This window comes from Camelus dromedarius, chromosome 3 (assembly GCF_036321535.1).
Source record: "Camelus dromedarius isolate mCamDro1 chromosome 3, mCamDro1.pat, whole genome shotgun sequence".
Lineage (NCBI taxonomy): Eukaryota > Metazoa > Chordata > Mammalia > Artiodactyla > Camelidae > Camelus > Camelus dromedarius.
Window position 1 is genome coordinate 55842525 of NC_087438.1, and position 24287 is coordinate 55866811.

Genomic DNA, 24287 nt, shown 5'->3' on the forward strand with positions numbered 1-24287 from the left:
TTTACATTGTTTTAAGTATTTAAGTTAGCTAGAGATGATTTAAAGTATACGGGGAGAATGCATGTAGGTTATATGCAAATAGGACAACGTTTTATGGAAGGGACTCGAGCATCTGAGAATTCTGGCGTCTGAGGTGGATTCTGGAACCAATCCCCCTTGGATACTGAGGGAGGACTGGGTTTTGTTTCCTTTGGACTGGAATAAATCTGATTGTTTCTGAAGTTGCTCACTGGGAGTCAGAAGCTCCCATCATTTGGTTGTGATCCTGATGTGTCTAGTCAGCTTGGCATCAGAAGCTTTTACAGGGTCCTTCCCCAATGTCTCTCCCTCTCCATCCAGCCTTCACTGTCCGTTCAGAGGGCTGATCGCTTTTAATTTGTCAGAGAAAGAGCTTCAGTTTCTTCCTCCAGCTATTCCTGAATGCAAGGGCTCTGAGTCTCTCTCGATGACTCAACACCCAAGGAAGGGCCGACCTGAAGACAGCAGGAAAGACGCTTTCAGGAGGGTCCATTTCTGCCCTCTGCCCTCAGCCACTTGATTTGAGTTTGAAACCCTGATGGATTTGTCCCTAGCTCATCTTTGCTTTTATCTGGAGTTCAGACGCTGACTAAGAAGACCTATAAGAGTACATGTGCTTCTTACCATTTGTGTAAATTCAAAAGAAATATGTATATTTGCATAAATGATCTGAAGAAATCACTAGAAACCCAGGAAACTACTAACTGTGGTAGCCAGTGTGCAGATAAGGTGAATAGGCAGAGAACTCTTGGGAGATTTTCCCCATGTGTACTTCCATATTGGAAAACTTTTGAACTGTGTGAATATGTTACCTAAATGCGCACGCTAAATGGAAATGGCACAAAAATAAATTAAATGGTTGAGGGGATTTAGTTGAGGGGATTTAATTGACAAAAGAAACAAAACACATTGCCTAAAATGTCTCTAGAAATATACACAAGAAGCTGGTATATGCAATATATTGTTATAATTGCATAATTATATTTTTGTAGAAGACCTGTGGCTCTATTAATAAAAACGTCATCTTTAAACATGTCTTCAAAACTTGAAGGTTTTATCTCATTTTTTCAATTCCTTTAAGATACCGCTGACAAAGGTACTAGTTTTGACTGTAAAGGAAAAGTCCAATGCTGAAAATAAGATAAGTGAAGATTGTTCTTTGCTGTGAAGTGATTACTGCCGTTTCTCACTATCTGTGACCCTGCCTGCTGGTCTCACAGGCGACAAGAACATGCTCCTCCCAATATCCCTCCACCCTCTGCCAGGGCCTCCCTGCTCTGTAACCACCATATAGTTCTTGTGCCCTGCCAGTTCCTTTCAACCTACAGCTGAACTGGACTAACTCGAATTGTGTTTTCACAGTTTCCTTAAATGGTATGTGACCTGCATTATCTGAAGCGATGGAGCATTCTCTTAGGTGCTGACCACATCTGTCTTCCTTGCTGTAGGGTTGAGCCACTCAGATGGCTGTTCTCTTGCTCTCTGTCCATCCCCTGCTCAACCAGTGCCTGCCTCACCTACACCCCACTCACGACTGACCATCCTACACACTTGCCCCAGGCCCCAGCTAGTGATTGTTCTAGCTTTAAATCAGAACATCTCCACCTTGATAGCTTATCAATGGGGCGTTGAGTGGTTTCCCTGGTAACTGATGAGCCATCGTGACATCAATTCCCCCTATAACTGGTAATCTCTCTCTCCCCACCAGGAGTGAAGACTTCCGCCAAGTCCCGCCCACCTTCTGCTGCACATGGTGGGGTTTTGCTCCAGGACCTTGCTTCAGACATGTATGATCCCCCATCCATTAAACCACTGATGTCTCTGTCACTGACTCCAGGCTTTTCCTTTGGTCTTGAAGCTGGGTAAGTTCAGGCCTTGTAGGCCTGCGGGGTTCAGACCAACACTTGCCTTAGAGCTAAATTCTTTCTGTGATGGGAAACTGCCCAAAACCAAAATATACTATTGTTTTGGGGGATGTTGATCATGAATGTGTACCATGTTATTATCACACCCAAGTTTCACAGTTGAAAATAAGAATAAGTGCTGTCACTAGTTTGAAGCTTGGGGGTTGATCTATAGCAATATTAAAAAAAAATTTTTTTTCAGAGACAGTGGAAATTTTTTCCTCAAAGGATATCTTAGACAAAGATTTCCCACATGAAAGGTGAGCTTCTCTGCTGGAAATGGCCATCAAGAGCCTCCAAGTAGCTGTAGGGGGTCTAGGGGGTCTAGTGAACAGTGTAAAAATCTGTGTTCTGAGAGGTAAACCTGGAACTATTACTATCTTGAAAAATATTGTTGCTTTTAATTCCTTTTTCTTCATCTCCTTCAACAAGGAAGAAGTAAAGTGTGGTGAGGGTGTTTAGCTCTGTTCCACTGACTGAGTTCATTGTGGGCTTTTGTCTTTTCATGTTCATTATCATTTCATCTACTTTCTCAGCAGCTACGGTGTATGGGTTAAGCACATGGACTGCGCCTCTTATGTTGTGTCTCTTAACCTTTACGTGCTCAGATTCCTCATCAGTAAAATGAGGTTGAGCCACCTTCCTCCCAGGGTTCTTATGAAGGTTAAGGGAGGTAGTATGCTAAGAATTTAGCCTAGTGTCTGGCACACCCTGAGCACCAGTAAATGCTGACTCTTACTAACAAGCGTTGACTGGTGTCCATAGTGTGCCAGGTGCGCCAGCCAGTTTCTGTCTTCAATGTTGTCTTCACTCCTATGCTCTTTCAGAAGATGGTTCCTAGAAAGTACGAGTTCCTGAAAACTCACATCTCATCAACTTTTGATGATACTTCTAGTCTAGTGGTTCTTAATAGGACAGGAACTCATTTCAGAACCACCACCTTAAAGCCTTTTCAAAAGAAAAAAACTGTACATAATCCAACTTCTTCCTGCCTCCTCAGTTTCCTTGAGGGTTCCAGACAATCTTCATTTGGGGGTAGAGGTGGAATGTGTGTCTTTGCACCTTGCTCCTCTAACTTCTCTTGAGAATCACCATGGTGGCACGTAGGAAAAGTTTCTCTAAGGCCCAAGACCAGATCTTTTTTTCGTAGTGATTGAATTTCTTTTGGAACATAGTTCTATCAATCGAATGGAATAAAATGGGAGCCATTTTTACCCACGAGAAGATTTAGACAGTGGCTACATTGTTCCTGTACAGGTTAGGAGTGCAGGAATCAGCCTGCCCGATTTGAATCTCAGCATTACCTTTTAATAACCATATGCCAGGGACAAGCTACAGAACCTCTCTCAACTTCAGTGAGGGTAACCAACCCCCTTATATAGTGTGGCAGTGGGGACTAAGTGAAATGTCCTAGGGAATGCATTTTCTATTGTGCATCACACGTAGTGAATGGTTTTAAGTGTTAATTTATCAGTAGATTGCCATTGGTAAGTCCAGTATAACTGGTCCCCAAATTAAAGACAATTGTACTGGCTTTATCAACTTGGAGTTGTCTGCTTTTGTTAATAATTTTCAGAATTTTAATTTATCCATGTTATCAAAAATTTATGGATAAAGAAATAGCATTTGATTTATATTACTTTAGGCTTAGAGAAAAAAACAAATTGGGTTATCACAGTTATAGAGGAATTAAGGAATATATTATAAAAAAATGAAATCTGAACATTTCACTAATATAGTGAATGACTTTGTAGAAACATGCTTTCCAGGATTTTAACTGCAATTCAGGCTTCTTTCAAAAGGTATGGGGAAACCGAAACATTAGTATGAGTCATTCTTTTTCACTAGGCTGTAATTAACCACACAGTCCCTAATTATTGGAAATGTGTCTTTATGTGGTAAAGGGGTAGAACTCAAATCTTCTTGTCCCTGTTCAGACCACTTCCACTTTGTGGTGAAATTTAAGATCAAGTTATCCGTAATTTGCAGCAAGGACACTGTTGGTTTTATGAATTGATATGGTTGATGTCTTCACTTAGTGCAGAAGACATCAAGATAGTACTGTCCCAGAGCCAGTTCTGGAGGCAAACTGGATCTTTTGATTCTTTACTTAATCTTAACAATCATGAACTGATAGCCTGTAATGTGTCAAGTATTCAGTTTAGTGCTGAAACAAAACACAAGGTAAGTCGAACACAAATGCCCTGGCGGGCAAGGCTAGGGAAGTTAAGAGCGCACCATGGTCCTGAGAACAACAGGAAGTGGAATGGACGGTAGCGTGGCTGGACTCACACGCTTCGTGCTGCAGGGGAGCAGGTACTGGTTCCCACTGATGTTGTCCAATGGGGGTGCAGGCTGAAAAACAGCAGGTCTTTGGAATTTTCAACAAACGCTAGAAATGCATATTTTAATGCAAATATCTCCTATTTTTAAATGGTTGCAGTTAATTTAGATTTTTTTTAAAGTTACATGGGAAAAAAATGAACACACGTCAGTGATTAGGATTTAGACTCTAAGAGGCGGATATGTGACCTTTGTATCCTCCTGCACCCCGTGTATTGATGCTGAGGGTTTCCAAAGCTCAGACTGGGGCCGCCACCTCGTCTGTCTGCATTGCCTCCTAGGTGATTTTGTCTCGTCCCATGGCTCTAGTTATCCTTCATGTGCTGATAATTCCAGAACTTTTGAGCAGTGCCTTTCTCCTGAGCACAAAGCTAGTAAATCCATCTACCTGCTGGTCAGATATTGGACATAAAGGTAGGAAACTTATCTTTAACTTAACATGTCTTTCCCCTGTTGCACTTGTGCCTTTGTTACCATCCAGTAACTCTGAGCCAAAGAGACAAACGTTGTTTCCAGTGCTTTCCAGGAACATGGCAAAGCAAGGAGGCAAACAGACACCATTACAAATAGAATCACCAGTAAGTGGAACTCTCCTCACTTGAAGGATATGTTTTCAGTGGTGTTTCTATTCTAAACTTAACAATCCCTGTTTAGAAACATACAACTCTCCTTTGTTTCCACCTCCTTCACCTAATCTACACACTTGACTAGTAAGTTCTCCCTGTTCTAACTTGCTTTGTTCAGTTTATATGTGATGGACTATGGTCTCTCTGTGTTTTTATCCTTAATGTCCTTGTCTTTTTTGAAAGGACAGTGTTTGGAAGAAAGTTGGGAGAATTCTCATTTAACTTACGTTGTTTAATTTGCTTCATAGCATAATCCTTGAACATATAGAAACATACTACACAGAGCTTATACATGTGGTAATTAGTCACCTAGTTAGCACTGAAGACAAGCAACCAACATGTTTAATTGAGACAAGATTAAAATGGCTACTGTTTGTACTGACAATCTGATAATCATTTTTGAGAACACACATGTTTAGTGCTACTACATTGTAGCAATACCAAATACACAAAATGTTTGTGAAGGGATTTTTTATAGAACTTATACATTTCTTATACTTTCAATGTCTTCATTTTGAAATAAAAATATTTCTATAATAAAAATCCCTCCCAGATATGGTCACTTTGATAACCTCTTCATTGAACATTTTATCTTAACATTTTGGTAGTTTTTTTAATTCCAAAATACATTCCTAGAAGAGTAGTTTCCACTTTACATTTAAAGAACCAAAGCAATAAATAAAAAATCTCTTCTTTCTTGATATCTGAGAAAGTCTGAGAAACACAGCATGTTGAAATTACTTTTACATTAAGCCATTAAGCTATAGGTCAGTGCTTTAGCTGAGTCAACACTGGTTCCTGCAAAACTGCCACCAAAGAAAAAGGCCTTTCTATCTAATGGATTTTTCTGGGGTGGGGGAAAGAAACGCTTTGGGAAAGTTTCCAAATAATCATTGGCTTCCTGCATAATTTGCTGATTTTAGCACCCAGGATAGAACAGACAAAGAAGTGGCTGTTAGTGTGAATTTATTGCTACTTGAAAATATTATTAAATATAGGTTTTTAGACTTGGAAATATTCCAAAATTTATTATTTTAATAGCTGCTTTATAGAATAACATAGAATTCAGCATTCTAGGTTACTTAATAACAAGTTTAGAAATATTCTGAAGGTATATTTTGTAAGTTTAAATCTACTGAGTAATACAAACTTTAGTGAATTTGGATACAAAGTTCTAAATAATAAGATTTTCAAAATTTGGTAACTAATGATTCTTTTCTTCATATTTCCATCTCTGCTTAACACTTATTTTATTATTTCTGGTTACCTTTGTTGCCCTGATAATACTGTTGACAAGCTCACTGAGGAGATAGTCTGTCCTTCCACAGAGAATAACTCAGTATTTTGCACAAAGGCAGCCAATGTTAACTAAATGTCTGAATGAGTAGATTTTCGCAAAGGACACACAAATGCCAAGAAGACTGGGCCATGGGCTCGCAGGTGCAAAGTTGGTATGAAAATGTAGTTATTTCTGAATAGAGATTAAGGAATTTATCAAAAGTGTATATCAACCTACAGCTATTTCATTCCTTGCTTTTTCTATTTATAGCCATTGTTTATGTGTGTGTAAATGTATAACTGTGTGGGTGTGTGTCTAGTGTAGCAACTATACAACCAAGGAAAACTATTGCCGTGTTTGACCTTTACCTCTAATTTAAAGAAACTGCTTTATTGAATGGCAGTTATCATAGGCGATAGTTCCATATTTAGAGTAATGTGTGCCTTTCACTGAACTGTAAGCTTGATGAAAACAAAGACTGTTTAGTGCCTTATTCTAGTCCCAGTGCCTATTTATAGTAGGTGCTTGCTGTAGACTGAATGTTTGTGCCCCCTCCATATTCATATACTGAAACCTGATCCCCAATGTGATGGTACTAGGAGGTGAGGGCCTCTGGGAGGTGATTAGGTTATGAGGGTGGATCCCTCATGAATGAGATTAGTGCCCTTATAAAAGAGACCCTGGAGAGGTCCCTGATCTCCGTCTGCCACATGAAGGCACAGAGAAAAGATGACCGTCTGTGAACTAGGAAGCCAGCTCTCACCAGACACCAAATCTCCCAGCACCATCATCTTGCACTTCCCAGGCTCAGAACTGTGAGAAATGAATTTCTGTTGTTTATAAGCCACCCAGTCTAAGGTATTCTGTTGTAGCAACCTGAATAAGTGTATCTATGTATGTGTGCAGTATTTTTACATTAAGTATGTATATGCCTGTATATACATTTTCCTTCTCTTTTGGGCTTATTTATTATTTTCATATGGTGATACTCTTATTTTTATCAGATGATAAGCCTGTATTTAATGTAATAGGTTCTTACTCTATTTGGCTTCACATCCTGTAGTAAACTAATATGAGATTTTAGAATTGGGATGTTGCTAATTTTTACAATTTCATGGTGAAATTCTCTGATATTTTATAGCTGATAATTTCTAGGTAGAATTATTAATAGTGTATGCATTTAGCCAAATGCAGTTTGGAAAATATCCTTGATATTTGTGAACTTTGCATTTGTGGCTGCAAATAGCATAGTCTGCCTTTAAAAGACAAAAACAAATTATAATTTGACTTTTAATAACAGACTTGTAGAGTCGGAGTCCAGAACTTATCGTGTTCTCCCATGAATCTGTGGCTCTGAAGATGGTTTGTGATCCTACACATTATTAGATTTACTCCACTCCTTTTGATCCTCTGCCCTAGCAAATCCCAACTCTGCAGATACTACATAAGGAATAGGATAGCATTGCAGTGGCCAAATGTAAACCAAAAACTCTTCAAAGCTTCATGCACTCAAGAGGAAGGATGCAGCAGCATCCTGCCTCTGGTGGATTCTTGTGGAATGTAAGCCACTATGTGCAGTGTGGAAGCAATGAACACACCCAAACAAAATTTGCTAACCAAATTCAGAATCCCCTTCCCCATCCACTGCTTCTCATTCAATAAACTGAAAAGTCCCCTGAGATTTGTAAAGACTAATGAGGACTTGATTAGGAAAAGTACCTGGATTTTGATCCTGAATTTATCCAACAAATATGTACTGATCACCTACTATGTGCCCGGTGTTGATTTAGGTGACCAGGATACATCAGACAAAGATCGCTGCCCTTGTGGGGCTGATATATGTTCTTGTGGTAGAGATGGACACAAACAACTGCATAAAAATAAGTAGACTCAGGGCTACAGAGCCAGGGAAAAGAAGATAGGAAATAGATTGGGGTGCCAAAGGAGGGGTAGAGTGTGGCAGTCAGGGTGGGTTCATTAAGAAGAGGAGAAATGATCCCAGATTTGAAGAAAGGGTGTGATTAGCCAAGAGAAACTGCTCCTCATCAGCCACGCAGCCTGGACCAAGCAATGTTTAAGCTCTGGGTCTTGATTTCCCCATTCATACAATGAAATATTGATCCAGATGATCTATTCTAAAGTCCTTTTAAGTTCTTAAGTTCTGTGAACTATCATTGAGCCCCAGCCAGCATTACAGAATGAAGGCAGTCATCTAGCTCATGTTCATTAGGCCCACACACTGTGTTGTGTGTTGCTAAATGCCATGGATGCCACAGGATTTGAGAAATGATCGTGATAGTGGTCACTTGGAAGTATCTCATTACACTCATTCATTTATTCAACACACATACATTGTGTGCCAACACTGTATAGCTGGAGTGTTACAAAGCTGACAGTCTGATGAAGAAGGGGTGGCATGTGAGAGAAAAGTAACATGTGCAAAGCTGGGACGGAAGAGTTGTTTGGGACACAGGGAGGGGGACCCAAACACACTGAACAGGGAGTGTCCACTTCCACCAGGGGCTCTGGATCCACGTGATTTCTTCTACCCACAGAGATGAACTTCTGCCAGTTATTTCTTTTAAAAAATCTAATTGTTTTATCTTTTTAGAGAAAGGTGACAAGATGTCACCTACTTATTATATAGAAGGGAACTGTTTTCGTCTCTAAGATACCTTATTATTCTTTTTAAAAAAATTAAAATAGCTTATTTGTGTTCACCTAATAAGTATATTAAGGGGGACAGTACTTAAGTTTAGAAAGCTTCAGTTTCTACAAGGAGAGTAAAAGTGATCAGATAATGTTTAATACTATTGAGGAAATTTTAAGTTGTGAAATTAAAAAGGACAAAGGAAGCAACTTAGAAAATATTTACTTCATTAGAACTAAGGTAATAATATGGTTCTGCTAATGAATTTAAAAAGCATGAACTTTTTACACCCTATGTGTGCTCCCTTTTTAATTTAAAAATCAGCTTTCCATGACAGCGAGGAGATACAGACATGGCGGTAACAGCTATCAGCTATTGGGAGCTTATTATGTGCTCTGTACAAGCGCTGTTACAGATATTATCTAATTTCTCACAAAGCTCCATAGAATAAACAGTGATTGCCCAGTTTTATAGATGAGATAACTGAGACTTGAAGAGATTAAGTAAATTGCCCAAGGTCTAAAGCTGGTAAGTAGCCTTAGGGGAAAAACACTTAAACTTGTCACCAGAAGACCTGCACTTGAAGCCAGAGGCAGGAAGCACTGGCTCTCTGATGTGGACGAGATCAAGTGCTTACGTGCTCAGCACAGCTATAACTGTTTTGTATCTGTTTTGGTTAATAGGCAAATGGTCATAAAATTTCTCTGCTGTCCATGTAAATGTTTTCTTCAAAGTTATATTTTAAAAAGTCTGTTCATCATCTTTGAACTTCTACTGGTAACTGAAAGTCTGTATTAAAAGTTTTTAGACCAGATCCAAATATTTTTTAAAATTTTCCTTTTTCATGATTTGATACTCCATATAAAATTCTTCCTAACGGTGTCAAATTTTAGAGGATTTAGAAGTTGTTTGACTAGGCATATCATGCAATGAGGAACATAATCCATTATTAGAGATAGTTATAGAGACAATAATAGCAGCTATCTCTTATGGAAGAAGAATTGGAGGAAATTACTGTCCCCTACATTGTGGACAGTAGATGATATATAAACTAGTATCTTGATTGCACATTTTTAGCAGACTCTGTGGACAAGTGAAGTTTGCTTTCTCGTGTAATGGAATTGATGCAATAAAAAAAATTTAAGGAAATGAGTTAGTACAAGTGCAGTTTTATTCAGAGTTGTTTCTTTCTCCATGGAAAACTGGGAGAATTCCTTTTAATTACCAGAAAAATGCTTTTCAGTGGAAACACTGCGCAGGAGTCTAAACCTGCCCTTTTCTTTCCTGGTAATCTGACTTTTCTTTAAAGCCAGATTAAAAAATTTTGGCCTATGTCCCTATAGAATCTCCCACTACAAGATTAGGAGAACGCCTTCAGAAAAAATAATTAGGTAACTCTTTATGCTTAAGAGTTAAGAATGTGTTATCGGAGTGTTCAGCATCTTTATCAAGGCAGCCAAGGAGAATCTGAGGATGATGTGTATTATTCTCCTGGTATTATTTAAGCCTGGGTAACTTCACATACAAAAATAAAAAATTAAAGAAAAATGGCAGACAGAAAAGGTGTTTTTGTGGTAGCATGAATTTTGAATAATTTTCTATCACTGAAAGACACTCTTACTGCTTATCAGTACAATTCAGGAATTTGAGATTGAGATTAGTAATTGAATCATCTGTCTGCAAAATTCTTACAGAATTTCATGAAGGTTTCAGCTCCCTTAAATTCCTTCTGGGTCATGTCTGACAAGTAAACATTTTAATTACAAGGAAATAATCCAGTATTTCAAGTAAGTAATGAAGGTTATCTGCTTTCATGATTATCTGCTGTGTTTATGGTTGATTTTTGCATAGTAAAAGATGACTGAAATGTTGGCAGGCCGCTTGAAAGTGTTTCTCTGAAGGGCTGAAGAACCTGAAAGTGCAATCTGAGTGCTATAATAAAGTAAAAGAAAACCTGTTGTTGACTAAAGAGTCATGAGAACACATACTTTGAGCAATTTTAAAATAAATTCCAACTATGGATATAGTGTAAAAGTACTGACCCAAATCACATCTCAGGATTAACTTCCACGAGCCAAATGTAGGCCTTGTAGTTTTATTACTTGAAAGCTCAGAGCGACTTTCTAAGAACATGAATTTACAACTAAAATGCAGTGGACTATCAAGTCTTTTTTCATTGGGTAGTGTAGGCAAATAATCTGTATCATTCTGACACCTTGTGTCAGAAATTCCTTTGCACGAAATTTTGCCAGGGTGTATGGTGAAATTTAAAGGCTGGCGCAACAGAAGTTTTCCTTGCTGAGAAAACTTGAATTTGACTCATAGGCTTTCCCCAGGAGTAACTTGTAAAATGTTAATATACTTTTAAAATAATATTTTCATACTCTTGGGTGAAATTTAAACTAAATGATTTGTACATGGTTAATAATATAACAGGTATCTATCTAGTCTCAAAAATAACTTGAAACCACAGATAGTTTCTTTTATATCAGATTGAAAACTGCTGTTGTTAACAATGACTAGGTATTATCGTTTGGCTGAGTTGAATTCTGTGACTTGACATTAAAAGAATGTTATCCCTCATCAGAAATCTATGTGTAAATATCTTATAGTCTCTGGGAAACAGCTTTGATTCTATTATACACATTAAAGGAAACAGCTGAGTCAGCAGCTGGCATAGTAAAATTTATGATTATATAATTCCTTTTTATGGCCCAATAGTGAAAAACATAAAGCTATTAGAAACAAAGAGAACTGAAAGAGAACTATCTAAAATAGCTGGATGTTGTCAAATTCAGAGTTGTTTGGGTATCATAATACATGCAGGAAAATACTTCTAGCCAGACTTATACTATCATTTGACCTTCACAAGCCATAGTTTTCAACAGTAGATGCAATTTTCTGAGACTATATTTTTGACCTTGAAAATACAACTGGATGTTTTATGTCTCTTAGGAAACTTACAATGCTTCTCTGGTCCCCAAACTGAGTTCCTCTAAAATTAATATCAGCATAGGTTTAAACTATTAAATTCTGTAATTCTTATTGTAATTATTCAGCATACAAGGGCAAAGAGAGAAGTTACAGCTCTTTTAGAACTATCTTTTTCTTACTGCATAAGTCTCTTAGCTTTCTTAATGCAGGATGGCCCTCATCTGAAGCTGGGACTGAGGAAATAGCTGCATTGTACTGCAGCCTCCAGTCTTGCTACAGCTCTCAGGCATAGGATTCAGCCTAGCTGGAAAGAAATACGCAGGGACAATACATTGGTCTATGGGAACTAAAGCTTAACCAAGGGAGATTTTGATAGGGTAAGTTACTTTTTCCTGAACCTTAGCTTGTCTGCCTTTCATTTTCACATTGTTTTTCTTAATGATGACTCTAACAGAATGACCTTACATCGTTAAGTTTTACTTCCTATTTCTCCCCCTTTTGCCTTGCCTTTAAATAAACTTTCTGCCCTCCATTCTACTTAGAAGGTAGCAACTGTACTAAAAAGCCTTGAACAATTATATCCACTCCCTGCACTTGGATGTTCTTAAGCCCTTCCACTTGAATTGTCCCTGATTCTTAACTCTATTGTAAGGCAATAGCATTCAGAAGCCAGAGAGCATGTTCACCAATTAGGAGAAAGGAAAAGAAAAAGTCAACGCAGCAGAACTAAAATTAAGAAACACTAACCAAGCATCTCAACTCCAAGTAACTTGAAATGAATTTGACTTTCATAAGATAGCCTGTGTTTTCTTACCTTGGATGTGAATAACTCTGTCGTGATCTAGAGTATAGTTGTCTGAATGATGATCAGCCCAGCAGATTGAAATCAGCACCAGAAGAAGTAGACTCTTCATCTTTTTAGCCCAAAGAATCTTCTTCACTGTGAGAGCATCACATACAAAGAGGCTTGTGAGATTTGGAACCCTTTGGAGTGTTGCACTGCACAACTTATTACCGCCTTATCATCATAGAATGGGTCTGTAAAAATATTTAACCCAATCTGCTCAGAAAGTTACTGTAGCTGTCTTTGGGAGCTGAAGCCTGCAGCTTTGAACAATTCCAGTTTCTCTTATGTAGCCAGAGTCCAAATAGTGTTTAACTCTATCTTTGCAGAATTGTAAATCTAGAAATTTAGAACAATAGAGTTTTGATATAGAGACTTACAGCAAGTTACACAGAGATATGGCAAGGATATAAGCAAACTTTGAAAAAATATTTAAACCTCTGAATATGAAGTATAAGTTAAGAAAACAATTTGATACAGCTACACAAGAAAATTTATCACCCGGTTTAATTTGGAACTGAATCTTAAACCAGGGCAAATAAAGAATATTTGTATGAAACTTGACATCATCCTTCATTTTACATATGGCTTCCTAAGCAGGTTAGATTTGCTTGTTCTAAATAGAAAAGAGGCCAAAAAAAAAAAAGCCTGATTAAATAGAAGCAGCACATTTGTTACAGATTCACTTACCATCTTAAACACTGCTTGGGTCTATGGTGAATAGTTGAAAATTATGGACAAACTAGGTTAGAGTTGTGCATGCTACCACTGCAGTCATCCTGATTGATTTTTCATTCATTTCTACCCAAAATGCTGACGCACCAACTTAGAGTGCCAGGTGGGGTCTCTGCAGTCAGCAGAGCCATGGCTGCGGGGAGCGCCTCTGCCAGCCTCGCAGGGCAATTAGGCAAATGAAGAGCTGAAATAGACAGCCAGGCGCAGCCCTGGTCCTGAGTCAGAAAGGTAGAGCCATCGCCTGGCTGTCCTTTATTGCAAGACCGATCTGATGAAAGGGGGCACAATCCCCCCAAACTCTGTCACCAGAAGGACTAAAAAGTGATTCCAAGTAATACAGACCTTACGACCTTTGCAGTATTTGCCAGGCAAGAATGTCAGTGTAGCTTCTCTGCATTAATGTGGAAGCTGAAGCAGATATTAACAAGGGCTCGCTTTTTCTCTCATGCACACAGCAGCTTTAACAATACTCGGCTATTTTTGAAACTGAAATTGCACAGTACTGGCTTTCACACTAATTTGCTTTTTCCAGGAAAGCCTGACTCCCTGGAATACTTATTAAAGAGCTCTGAGTCTGTTCCTGCAGGTCCTTGCAGACCAGCCTCTTCTCCAGAGCCTAATGCACTACCATAGACATCCCCCAAGTCTCTTTTGGGACCGACACACCGCTCCGCCGTCTCCCCTCTAAAAATTGGCATCGTGGTGATGCTTCTGGCTTCTGGCTCCTGCGTTTGCTTTAACCCTTTTCTTTTCCATCATTATGTCACAGAAAGAAGAGATTGGATGAGCAAAACTGAGAAACTTAACTTTCCCAGGACACTAAATTCTGTCTGATTTACTAATCTTATTTTCAGAAATTCACTTACTTGCTCCTCCGACAGTGTTTTGGAAATGATTATTTTTTTGAAGCTACTGGCTTTTGTCCATAGGAATACTATTAACAAATATTACCTGTTTGCAGCCCAGAACTATGCTTTGGGTGAACAAATGTAGTAATTCCAAAAGGTGGCCTTTTGGCATTTGGAATATAATTGGCACAATTATAGATACACACGTAAGACAGTGGGCCAACCAGTGCAAGAAGTGTCCTGTGCTCTCTGCCTCAGGAATCAGAGAGAGGGAAATGTGGAAGAGAGAGGATGAGAAATATGTACAGTTTTGACTGTTAAAGAAAGGAGGCAATCTAAGGAAGCAGTTAAGATGAGCAGAGGCAGAGAATTTGCTACATTATTTTTCACATTGGGGTGGATATTTACAGTATAATTTATAGGGAGTTGTAAACTCCCCCCCAAACACACACACACACACACACACACACACAGAATTAGAATTATGTGTCCTACCACGGAAGTCAACCTGATTTTTACTCATCTTTATCTAAAATATATTATAAGTGTATCTATCTCCTTTAATTCCAGATCATAGTATTAAAAATTATATCACTGAGGATACATTCTGCTATGTTAAGGTATTAACTATCCCACAACCCAATTTTAAAATGCAAACATCTTGGGGGGATGGGGGATGTGCTGGGAATAAATAATAATAATAATAGCAGTTCCTTTTAATTGAATGTCTGCTATCTGCCAAGTGCTGTGCTAAGCATTGTGCATGTAATGACTCATGCGGTCCTTATAATAATACTGTGAGACAAGTATTTCCATTTTTCCTGACACAGACAGTTACCTTGCTGGGGTCACAGATCTAAGAAAGCAGCAGTGTATGTATTTGCTTCAGGCAAAAGCAACACCTACTTTGAGTTGCACGTATTTTTCAGAAAGAGAAACTTAATCTCTTACTTGTTTTGTTGTCTTTTTTTATTTAGGCTCTTTAACTTAAACCTACTGTGATCTTAAAACTTTGACTTGTGTTATATATGAATATAAACTTAAAATTTTTTTTTATTATTGAAATATAGTTGGTTTACAATGTTGTGTTAATTTCTGGTGTACAGCACAGTAATTCAGTCATACATACATATATTCCTTTTCATATTCTTTTTCATTATAGGCTATTACAAGGTATTGAATATATTTCCCTGTGTTATACAGTAGGACTTTGTTGTTTATCTATTTTATATATAGAGTGTGTGTGCATATCTCGAACTCTCAATTTATTCATCCCACCCCCTGTAACCATAAGTTTGTTTATAAACTTTTTTTCAGTGCTTACATATGAGGAGTTAGGTGGCACTTTTCTTAGCACGATCTCTCTCTGCCTTCTTTATAACACCCACTGGTGCTGTGAACACTGCCACAGTGGCTCATGTGTGCACACACATGTACCCAGACACATCATCTTCAAGTTTAAAAAGTTGAAGACCTTGCACATCTTCAGTGAGTTGTGATTAGAAGAGAGACATGTATCAGTGAACACTTCCAAGTACCCCACACTGGCACTAATGCAACCAGGTAGGAGAAAGTGGAAACTACCTTTGTTACCCCAACAGTATAACAACTGTCTTACCAAAAGATGCAAAACTAGAAACGTGAACTTTAAGGAATCTTCAGGTATTTAAGTAAACTACAAACACACGAGAGGTACTGCACACTAGATTGAAGTCCCTAAGGACATGAGCTATGCCAGCTGTCTGCATTCTGGCCCTCAAAGAAGGATGCTGAATCCTGTTCATTTGCATTTTGTAATGTCTTCTCTGAATAGCGGGGTATGTTTGGTAAAAATGTTTATTTTTTTGAGAGGATCAAAGTTTAAGAAATCTGGGGGACTTTGATACAACCAGCTATTGCCAGCTTTGAATTGGCATTCTTAGTTCACCTGCAGCTCACACACTGATGGTCTCTTTCCAGAACCTACCAAACCTTGCTGCCATGATGTTATAGCCAGCTTCATGATGAGTTCAAATTGAAATGTCTATGTTCATAGTCAAGGACAGGATAGGACTGTAATTTTACAGTTCTGCTTTGGTAACAATTAGACCCTATTTGGAAGCAAGATATCTAGTGAACTTAAAAGTCTAATAGTTTGAGAGACATAACTAAAGATGTACTAATACCAACAGTCTAATACCAAAGTGGCCAGTTGCTACTCCTTAAATACCTACCATGTTAAAATTACTGTATTAAGCAATGGGGAAATACAACCAAGTGGAAGGCATGCATGCTCCTTTCTGTGCCTTGAGAGCTAATGCCACATATTTCCTGAATACTATTAGAGTTGGGCCTCTGCATCTGTGGATTCAGCATCCTTTGATTCAACCAACCTCAGAACAAAAATGTTTGGAAAAAAATTTCAGAAAATTCTAAAAAACAAAACTTTACTTCCAACTATTTCCATAGCATTTACATTGTATTAGGGATGGTAAGTAATCTAGAGATGATTTAAAGTATATGGGAGGATGTGCCTTGGCTATATGCAAATACTGCACCATTTCATATGAGGGACTTGAGCATCTGTGGACTTTGGTATCTACTAGGAGTCCTAGAACTGCTTCCCACGAGGACACCTAGGGATAACTGTACATGCTGGGAACTGTCCTTAAAGCTTCACCCATTGAATTGTTATTTTTCAAAGCAAATCAGTTGAAGTCAGTCTGTTAGTAGACACACTTTACAGTTCTGGAAATGAGTCAGAGGGGTGAAGTCCCCATCGCGTAGAGTGGGGAGCTGGAGATCTGGGCAGCCTGCTGTGACCCCAGAGCCTGCACATCCACCCCCATCACTGGCATCCTGTGTACCCTGAGGAAGGCTTCACACAAGCTGGGAAGCTTCTCCTTATCCTCTCAGCGGTGCAGACATAATAGCACTAATCATAGCCCTGCTGACACAAGACACGTGTACGTTCAAAGTTGGAGTGCTTTCCTCACTGCACGCCCGGCACCCAGAACCATCCGGTGTGCTGAGAGAAAGTCCCTGGGAGAAACAGTTACAGGACTAGAGGAGCTAACACTGAAGCGAGTTTTTACACTGTTTAAAGAGCGCATGTGCTATTATTGGGGGGATGGTGAAGAGTTGCTTCATTCTTCATTGAGGGCAGAATGAAATAAGCCAGGTTTCAGTTTAGCATTTGAAATTTAGTTGACAAATTGTGAGACCCAATATAAAGGTTGCTAGAAACTGAATAAGCAAACCATCGAATCTCACTGGACAGAATTATTTTACAATAGACTGAATCTTCTCCTTGATGTCTTTCAAGTCTGATCTAGTTACAGGTGGAAGAGGGTCCATGATCAATGGTGCAGTGAAATGAAAAAAAGAAAGACAAGGGACTGCAAAAGTATACTTTTTCACCAGCTTAAATTAATTCAACTTTTAAAAATTGTCCATTTTTCTAAAGTAACTTTTCTTACCTCCTTGCTGTTAGAATGACCTTTATTTCATGGAATTATAAATTTTAGACTTCTTGAAATTATAGATTATTTTATCCTTACTTAGCAATATTTTTTAATGGCAATCTTATGCCAGCTCATCACTTGTTTTGTTGTTGTTTGTTGGCTTTGTTTTCTGTTCGGACTCTGCAGGTGTGTAAAACCCAGAATTCAGACCAATGATCCAAATGATGGCTAAAGGACTCAGACTATTGATGCATTTGAATTGTTCAGCATGTGGAGGGACCATTGGATCTTTCCCTAAGCCCCAGGATTTAGTGCACACAGTGGGGCAGAATGCAGAATGCTTGGGGTATACCTAGTGCTCAAAAAAAGAAGCCATGGGTGAAAAAAATAATCTCTGTTCAACTATACACCAAGAACTCCCCTCGGAATGAGTCTGTATACACTTCAAGCGAACACAGTGTCCGCCCTGTCATTTGCATTGTTCTATGAAAGTGCAAATTACTGAGGAAGCAAAAGAGAATTTACGATGCCCTGAATTCAATGTCCCGCCACAGACATCGCAGGGACTCCTGCTCTCTCTGGCCATGGTCAATCTCCTGCGTCCTTGGCATGATCCTTTAGCAACCTAACTCTGGAAAAAGCCCTGGGTCAAGAGGAAGAAAACATGAGTTCTACTCCGGGTCTCATAAGCAGCACATTAGGTCTCAATTTCTTCACCTACAAAATAGTAATAAGAATAATTTTTCCCCAAAGTAAAAAGTGTTTTTGAAAAAGTAAAAAACTATGCAAACTAAAGTACTGGTATCAAGCTGGCATGGCTCACCTCAAATCTGATCAGTTTTCATGGATAAAATGTAGGAAAAATAGGTACAATTTTATACTATAAAGAAACCAAAGATATCTTCTCAGAGGCAGGTGAATTCTAAAAAGTTGACTATTTGGAATGAGTGCAGGAGTCAAAACAAAGTGGGGAGCAGGCGTAGTAGCAGCACCAGCAAACTGGTTAGGAAAGCCAATTCCTGAGCTTCACACCAGATCTGAATCAGAAGCTGAGGGTCGGGCCCAGCAGGCAGTGCTTCACACGCCCCGCCCCCTCCCCAGGTGACTCTGCCGCAAGCTGCTCAGTTTGGAGAACCACCAGGCTAAGCCTTTAAGATTCTTGGGCGTTCTTCATCTCATGGGTGGTCGAGTTGCAGGGAGCCAAAGCCAAGTTGCCAAAGGATCCTGCCAAGGACAAAGAAGCAGAAGACTGACTGTGGCCAGACTGGGGGGTCACCATGATGTCCGGTAATCTTTAAATCTTAGATTAGTTGAAACTAGTATCCTTACGACTCTCAGAATAAACTGCATTTTAAAGTTTATGAATTTTTTTCTTCCTCCTTTACACTTTGATATCAGCCTATTTTATTTCCATTTTCCCCTTAAACTTTTAGTTTCAACGATGTTTTTCTTTTTTCTTTTTTTTATTCACTTTTATGCGTCCATTTCTCCGTTTGTTACCTACAAATCTTACCCATCCACTGTAACTTCATTTTTTGCTCTTCTCTTTTCTCTGTATTTCATTATGTTTTTTACATTATTTGATATTTGATGTGATCATATGATTTATCCAAACCGGGGCTCAGAGTGAACAGAAGTACTACTTATAACAGTATGGGAAAAGAGTACCATGTAAACAGACTATCCTAGGAAGATGGGGCAATATGTTATGAGGGTAACGGAGGAAAGGCAGGATTTCGTTTCATTCTCAGCCACTTTCTAGTTGTGTGTTTCTAAGAGAGGTCACTCAGCTTCTTCAGGGTCAGATTTTTTATCTGTCAGTTGGAATATTTGATGACAGATGTCCAAGTCTTACATTCATTGTTACTACTCAACTTTTTCTTTCTGGAGATAACAATTCCTCCATTCTACTTGCATTGTGTTTTAGGACTGTCCTCCTCAGCAAACAAGTTTATGGATTTTTAAAGGATGACGTTAATAATGCTTGTTTAAGTAGCATTTGGATTTCTTTATTGCTTTTGGCTGGTTATGCTTTGCCAGCTCTCTCTTAGAGAAATATTGATAGAGTTTGGGACAAACTCAGCAACTCTTCATTTAGTCAAAGCACATTTGCTCCAGCTGCTCATTGTCTTATCTGAACCTAATCTAGATAATTCTTGAGGTAACGGTTAGACGTCACCAAAACCAGTTTTAGGAAAGGGTTCTGCAGTGATTTTGTTGATTGCTTTTCTAAAACAAACATGAAAGCCATATAAAAGCACGGAATTATATTTGGTGTTGATAGTGTTCAGTCCTTCAAGGTTTTAGCGAATACCTAGGGAGCATGGGGGGAGGACGGTGTATACATACTAGTAAGTCCAGTGACTTGTTTGGACTTTTCTTGTTTCTGAGTAACTAATAATACAGCTTTGCTGAATGAGTAAATGAAGAAGGTACATACAGCAGGATTCTGACACCCCTAGGTTGTAAACCATGCGAAACCCTAACCTTAAAGTGGTGCTTACGAACTGAATATTTCATTCAACGTTTATTTACATGCAGTGTCTTCAGTTGGAATTGTATTCTCCTACCCAGTTCACATTGAAGTTGGGGATGAGATTAAATCTTTTGCCTTCCCTTCTGTTTATCTTTGGGAAATCTATCCTACTTTGGTGCTCTAAAAATACCATAATTTTACCACAGAACATGAAAAACTGTACTATCACCAATATTAATATTGCATTGCTGTGCAATTAAAAATGCATAGAATGCAGAAGAAAACATTAATTTTCTATCCTTACATATAAAGAAAATTTCCAAAAATCCAGTCACCTCATGAGCCATTCTTAAAAGATGATTAAATCTGTCAGAATGTAAATGAACTTCACTTCTCAAGCAAACCATAATTTCTTTTATAGTTTAACTGCTAAATGCTGCCATGGTGTATTGGCATTATAGTCATGATCAAATTTTGGGAATAATAAGTCCACATGCTAGAGGTAATTTTGACTAAAATTTCTCTAAAATTGTGTTTCTGGCCTAGAATAATTTCCTCAAAAACCAAACAAGAAAAGCATGTACATATGTTAGCATTGTTCTGAAAAAAATTTTTTTACTCTAAAAAGTATGCTTGCTAGGCACACTTGTACAGGAAACACATTATAGATTCATTCTTCCTTGAGTATGTGATCAAAATTCCCAGTAACATCAATGATGAAGCATTATATTGAATAATATAAAATTAGACTTAAAATATTTTTCTTAATGTATAAAATCAAATGACGTACTGCCATTATCAGTAACACTAAATGATTTTGAATACTGACAAAGAATTTGCCACTAAACTAAGAACACTACAAAGATAGACATATTCCCTAGTGAATTGCAATTCAAATACAACTTAAACATAGGGACTTTAAAGAAACTGAAAGTCTCCTTTTAACCAGTGATGTTATAGTAAACAGTTTTTCCTGAAGCATTATGAAAGAATAAATATATTTGCTGTCTCATTATTTCCTAACATACAACAAATCCGAAAACAGATAAAGGCGAATAAAATAAAACAACTTCTGTTTTTTATTACTCTTTTACATCACTTTAAAACCATGGAAAACAACTCTCTTCGTATATGATGTGCGAATATGAACAAAATGACAAGTGTTAGGACTGCTTTTAAACGTGTTACATAAAAATGAGTTAGACTCAAGCTCATGGTCACAACTAAATAAACACAAACCTCTTAGCTACAGGATTTATAATTTGAAACAATTTTTTTAAATAAGATATTTAGAAATAGTGTTTATATGGCTAGAAAACTGATCATAACATCACTGTCAACTAACTTGCTTTTGAAAGTATTTCTAATTAAGCTAGCAAAACAATATTTTAAGATTGTTTCATTTAAAATTTTAGCATTTTTATAAAGTTCAAAATTTCAACAGCTGTCAGTTAACCATTATACTGACACTGGATCTAAAAATACAACTGCAAATCATCTACAAGACAGCTTTGGTGGCATCACAGATGTGACAGTAACAAGTTTTCAACATAATGCAAAATCCAACTCTAAGCTCCCCAGTGCATCCCACTTGCAATTCTAAACTAGTTGACAAACAACAAAAATCAGGCAACTCACATATGTTTTAAACGATGATCAGACTCTGAGAAGGTGTAGAAAGATTTTAAATATATGTCAATTCTGATTTTTTACTGACTACAATGAAGAGTTTTATGATCATTGATTTCCTGAGGTATCTGATCGTACTAAGTCATGATAAAAACAAAAATAAATCCATTAGTGATCTCTAGCCGCAGAAACCTCTCTCCTCTCTGCTTGATGCAGTCCCCACCTCTTTTGGCTGTCACTTTTAAGATATCTTCCAAGACCCCAAAGCAGGTTTACTATTGGTCCACTTCCTACGTCAAAGCATGATCTCATCAGAATTCAGTTCATTGGCTTATGAGTAACAGCCTGTTCGAGCCCCAAAGGCTGTGTCTACACAGCACAAAAAGGGAGAATACAGTATTCTCCAATTAACTTGGCAAGTATTGACAGCTAAGCTCATTAAACCAAGTTTCCAAATTGGTTTTGTGATGCAAGGCACAACACAAGAATTCACCTTAATAGATTAATAGATTTTTAAGTTATGGTGATCTCTGAAAGTCACAATAGAGAGAGAGGGGGAAAAAGGCCAGAGAGGCCACAATAGAGAATAAAAAAAGGCTAGATAGACTAAGTGAACAATCTAAGCAGATCCAGGGAGGGAAAAACCAGCCTGACATATTTCAGGGCTCCTAAATTATGTACTGTGCCAGGTGAAGTCACATTCAAGTGATTATCCTTTGAGCATCACTTGATGATGCCAGGTAAGTTGAAATAAAGTTCAGCTTCAGATACCAAAGCAGTCACCCTTCAGGGAGGCTGGGATACAATAGAGCAGGATGCTAAGTGCACAGAAGCATCTCTGTAGGGTACTATTGGAGAAAGAGGGGCCCTCCAGTCTGCAGTGGGAATGGCTCCCCCTGGAGCTATGAAATTCAGCAGCCTTGGCAGGCACCAAACCCTGGTGCCTGGGAAGTAAGAGGAATGATTTCACAAAGAAAGTGATTGCTCAGCTGGATCTGAAAGACAAGAAGGAGATAGAGAAGAGGGGAATAGGTACTGCAGTCTGTTAGAATAGCACATGCAAAGGAAATGAGCTGTGAGAGGCTTGGGCTGCTCATAGGACTTCATATAGCTGCATGTGACTGTGGAGAGTAGGATGATCAGAATGCACTGGCCAGACAAGTGGGCAGTGGCAAGAAGGCCTTGCATGTCATGCTTATTTGCATATTTCTCTGATACTAGCAACTCTTCTAAACAAGATAGTAGTTTGTGTGTGTGTGTGTGTGTGTGTGTGTGTGTGTGTGTGTGTGTGTGTGTGTGTGTATATCTTTTTTATCCAGTCTTCTGTTGATGGACATTTAGGTTGCTTCTGTGTCTTGGCTATTGTAAATAATGCTGCTATGGACACTGGGGTGCATTCGAATATTTTCAGATTAGAGTTTGGTTCTTTTCCAGATACATGCCCAGGAGCTGGAATTGCTGGATCATATGGTAAGTCTATTTTTAGTTTTTTAAGGAACCCCTATATTGTTTTCCATAGTGACTGTGCTCATTTACATTCCTATGAACAGTGTAGGAGGGTTCCTTTCCTCCACACCCCTAAGAGGGATTTTCTTAATCATATTGTGTATTCTGTTTACTAAATATGCATGCATAACACACTTGAAAAAGATTCCCAATTTTTTATGAAAGTAAAATGTAAAAAAATTTTAAAGATATCAGGTTAACTTTTAGTATTGAATTGTCATTCAGTCTTCAGGAAGGCCAGATTAACATAGATATTGCTGTGAATTAATGATCAGTGTAAGTATGGAACACATCAAAAATTTAATAAGTTTTCATATCGAGTTATAGCAAAAGACTGTCAAACCACATACCTTAAAGTGGGTCTAGAAATATTTTATGGGATTCAAGGGCAGAATCCAGCCTATTGCATGGACACATAACAACTGGATTGCAAGCTCCAAGAAGGTAGAAACTGTGTTCACAGTATCCTCTGGCACACAGTAGGAGCTCAGGGCCACTGGCTTTGGTCTGTGCACTGCATGATAAGTGGCAGCCTCCAGTGTTGTACAGTACACAACCTGTGCAACCATACCCTGAAGCCCTCTAGATATTAGATATGTGACACACACAACTTACCTATTGGACAAATCATCACATTTCATACAAATTTAAAAAACAATCATTTAATTTTCAAATGATAAATGAAGCATCAAAAAGTGTTTGATTCCATGCCAGTGTTGTAAAACTTCAAACCCCCTGAAGACAAAAAAGATACTTTATTAGTCTTTATACTCTGGACATGCAGTGAGTTTTCAGTGAGTGTTCAATGCATATGTAAAAAGATTGGCATTTCTGTGGTTCTAAACCCAACTGATGCAAGGGTATGCTAGAATTAACTAGGTAATTGTTAGGGTAACTCAGTTACTCCATTTTTTCTGTTGATTGCTGTGATCTTTTCTGGTTTACCTCAACCTGTCATCTTTTCTTTCTTTTTTTTTTTAACCGAAGTATAGTTGATATACAATGTTGTGTTGGTTTCTGGTGTACAGCATGTGATTCCCATATATATATAT

The 24287-nt window shown here is 38.2% G+C and overlaps 1 protein-coding gene and 1 long non-coding RNA gene across 3 annotated transcripts in view; one reads left to right on the forward strand and one right to left on the reverse strand.

Moving 5' to 3' along the window:
- Positions 1 to 24287, reverse strand: part of HAPLN1 (hyaluronan and proteoglycan link protein 1) — a 69062-nt gene that overhangs the window by 16266 nt on the left and 28509 nt on the right. The window contains exon 2 of one of the 2 annotated variants that reach the window (XM_010982004.3): positions 12569 to 12694. In XM_010982004.3, the coding sequence (XP_010980306.1) occupies positions 12569 to 12668 (100 nt within the window). In that variant the 5' untranslated portion in view covers positions 12669 to 12694. Of the gene's footprint in view, positions 1 to 12568; positions 12766 to 24287 lie in introns of those variants that run through there. The other variant, XM_064482174.1, reaches the window with a different exon arrangement.
- The window catches only part of LOC116151962 (uncharacterized), a 57145-nt gene continuing 44905 nt past the window's right edge, over positions 12048 to 24287 (forward strand). Inside the window, exons 1-2 of the long non-coding RNA XR_004135555.2 lie at positions 12048 to 12131; positions 23164 to 23199. This is a non-coding gene — a long non-coding RNA (uncharacterized LOC116151962). The remainder of the gene's footprint in view (positions 12132 to 23163; positions 23200 to 24287) is intronic.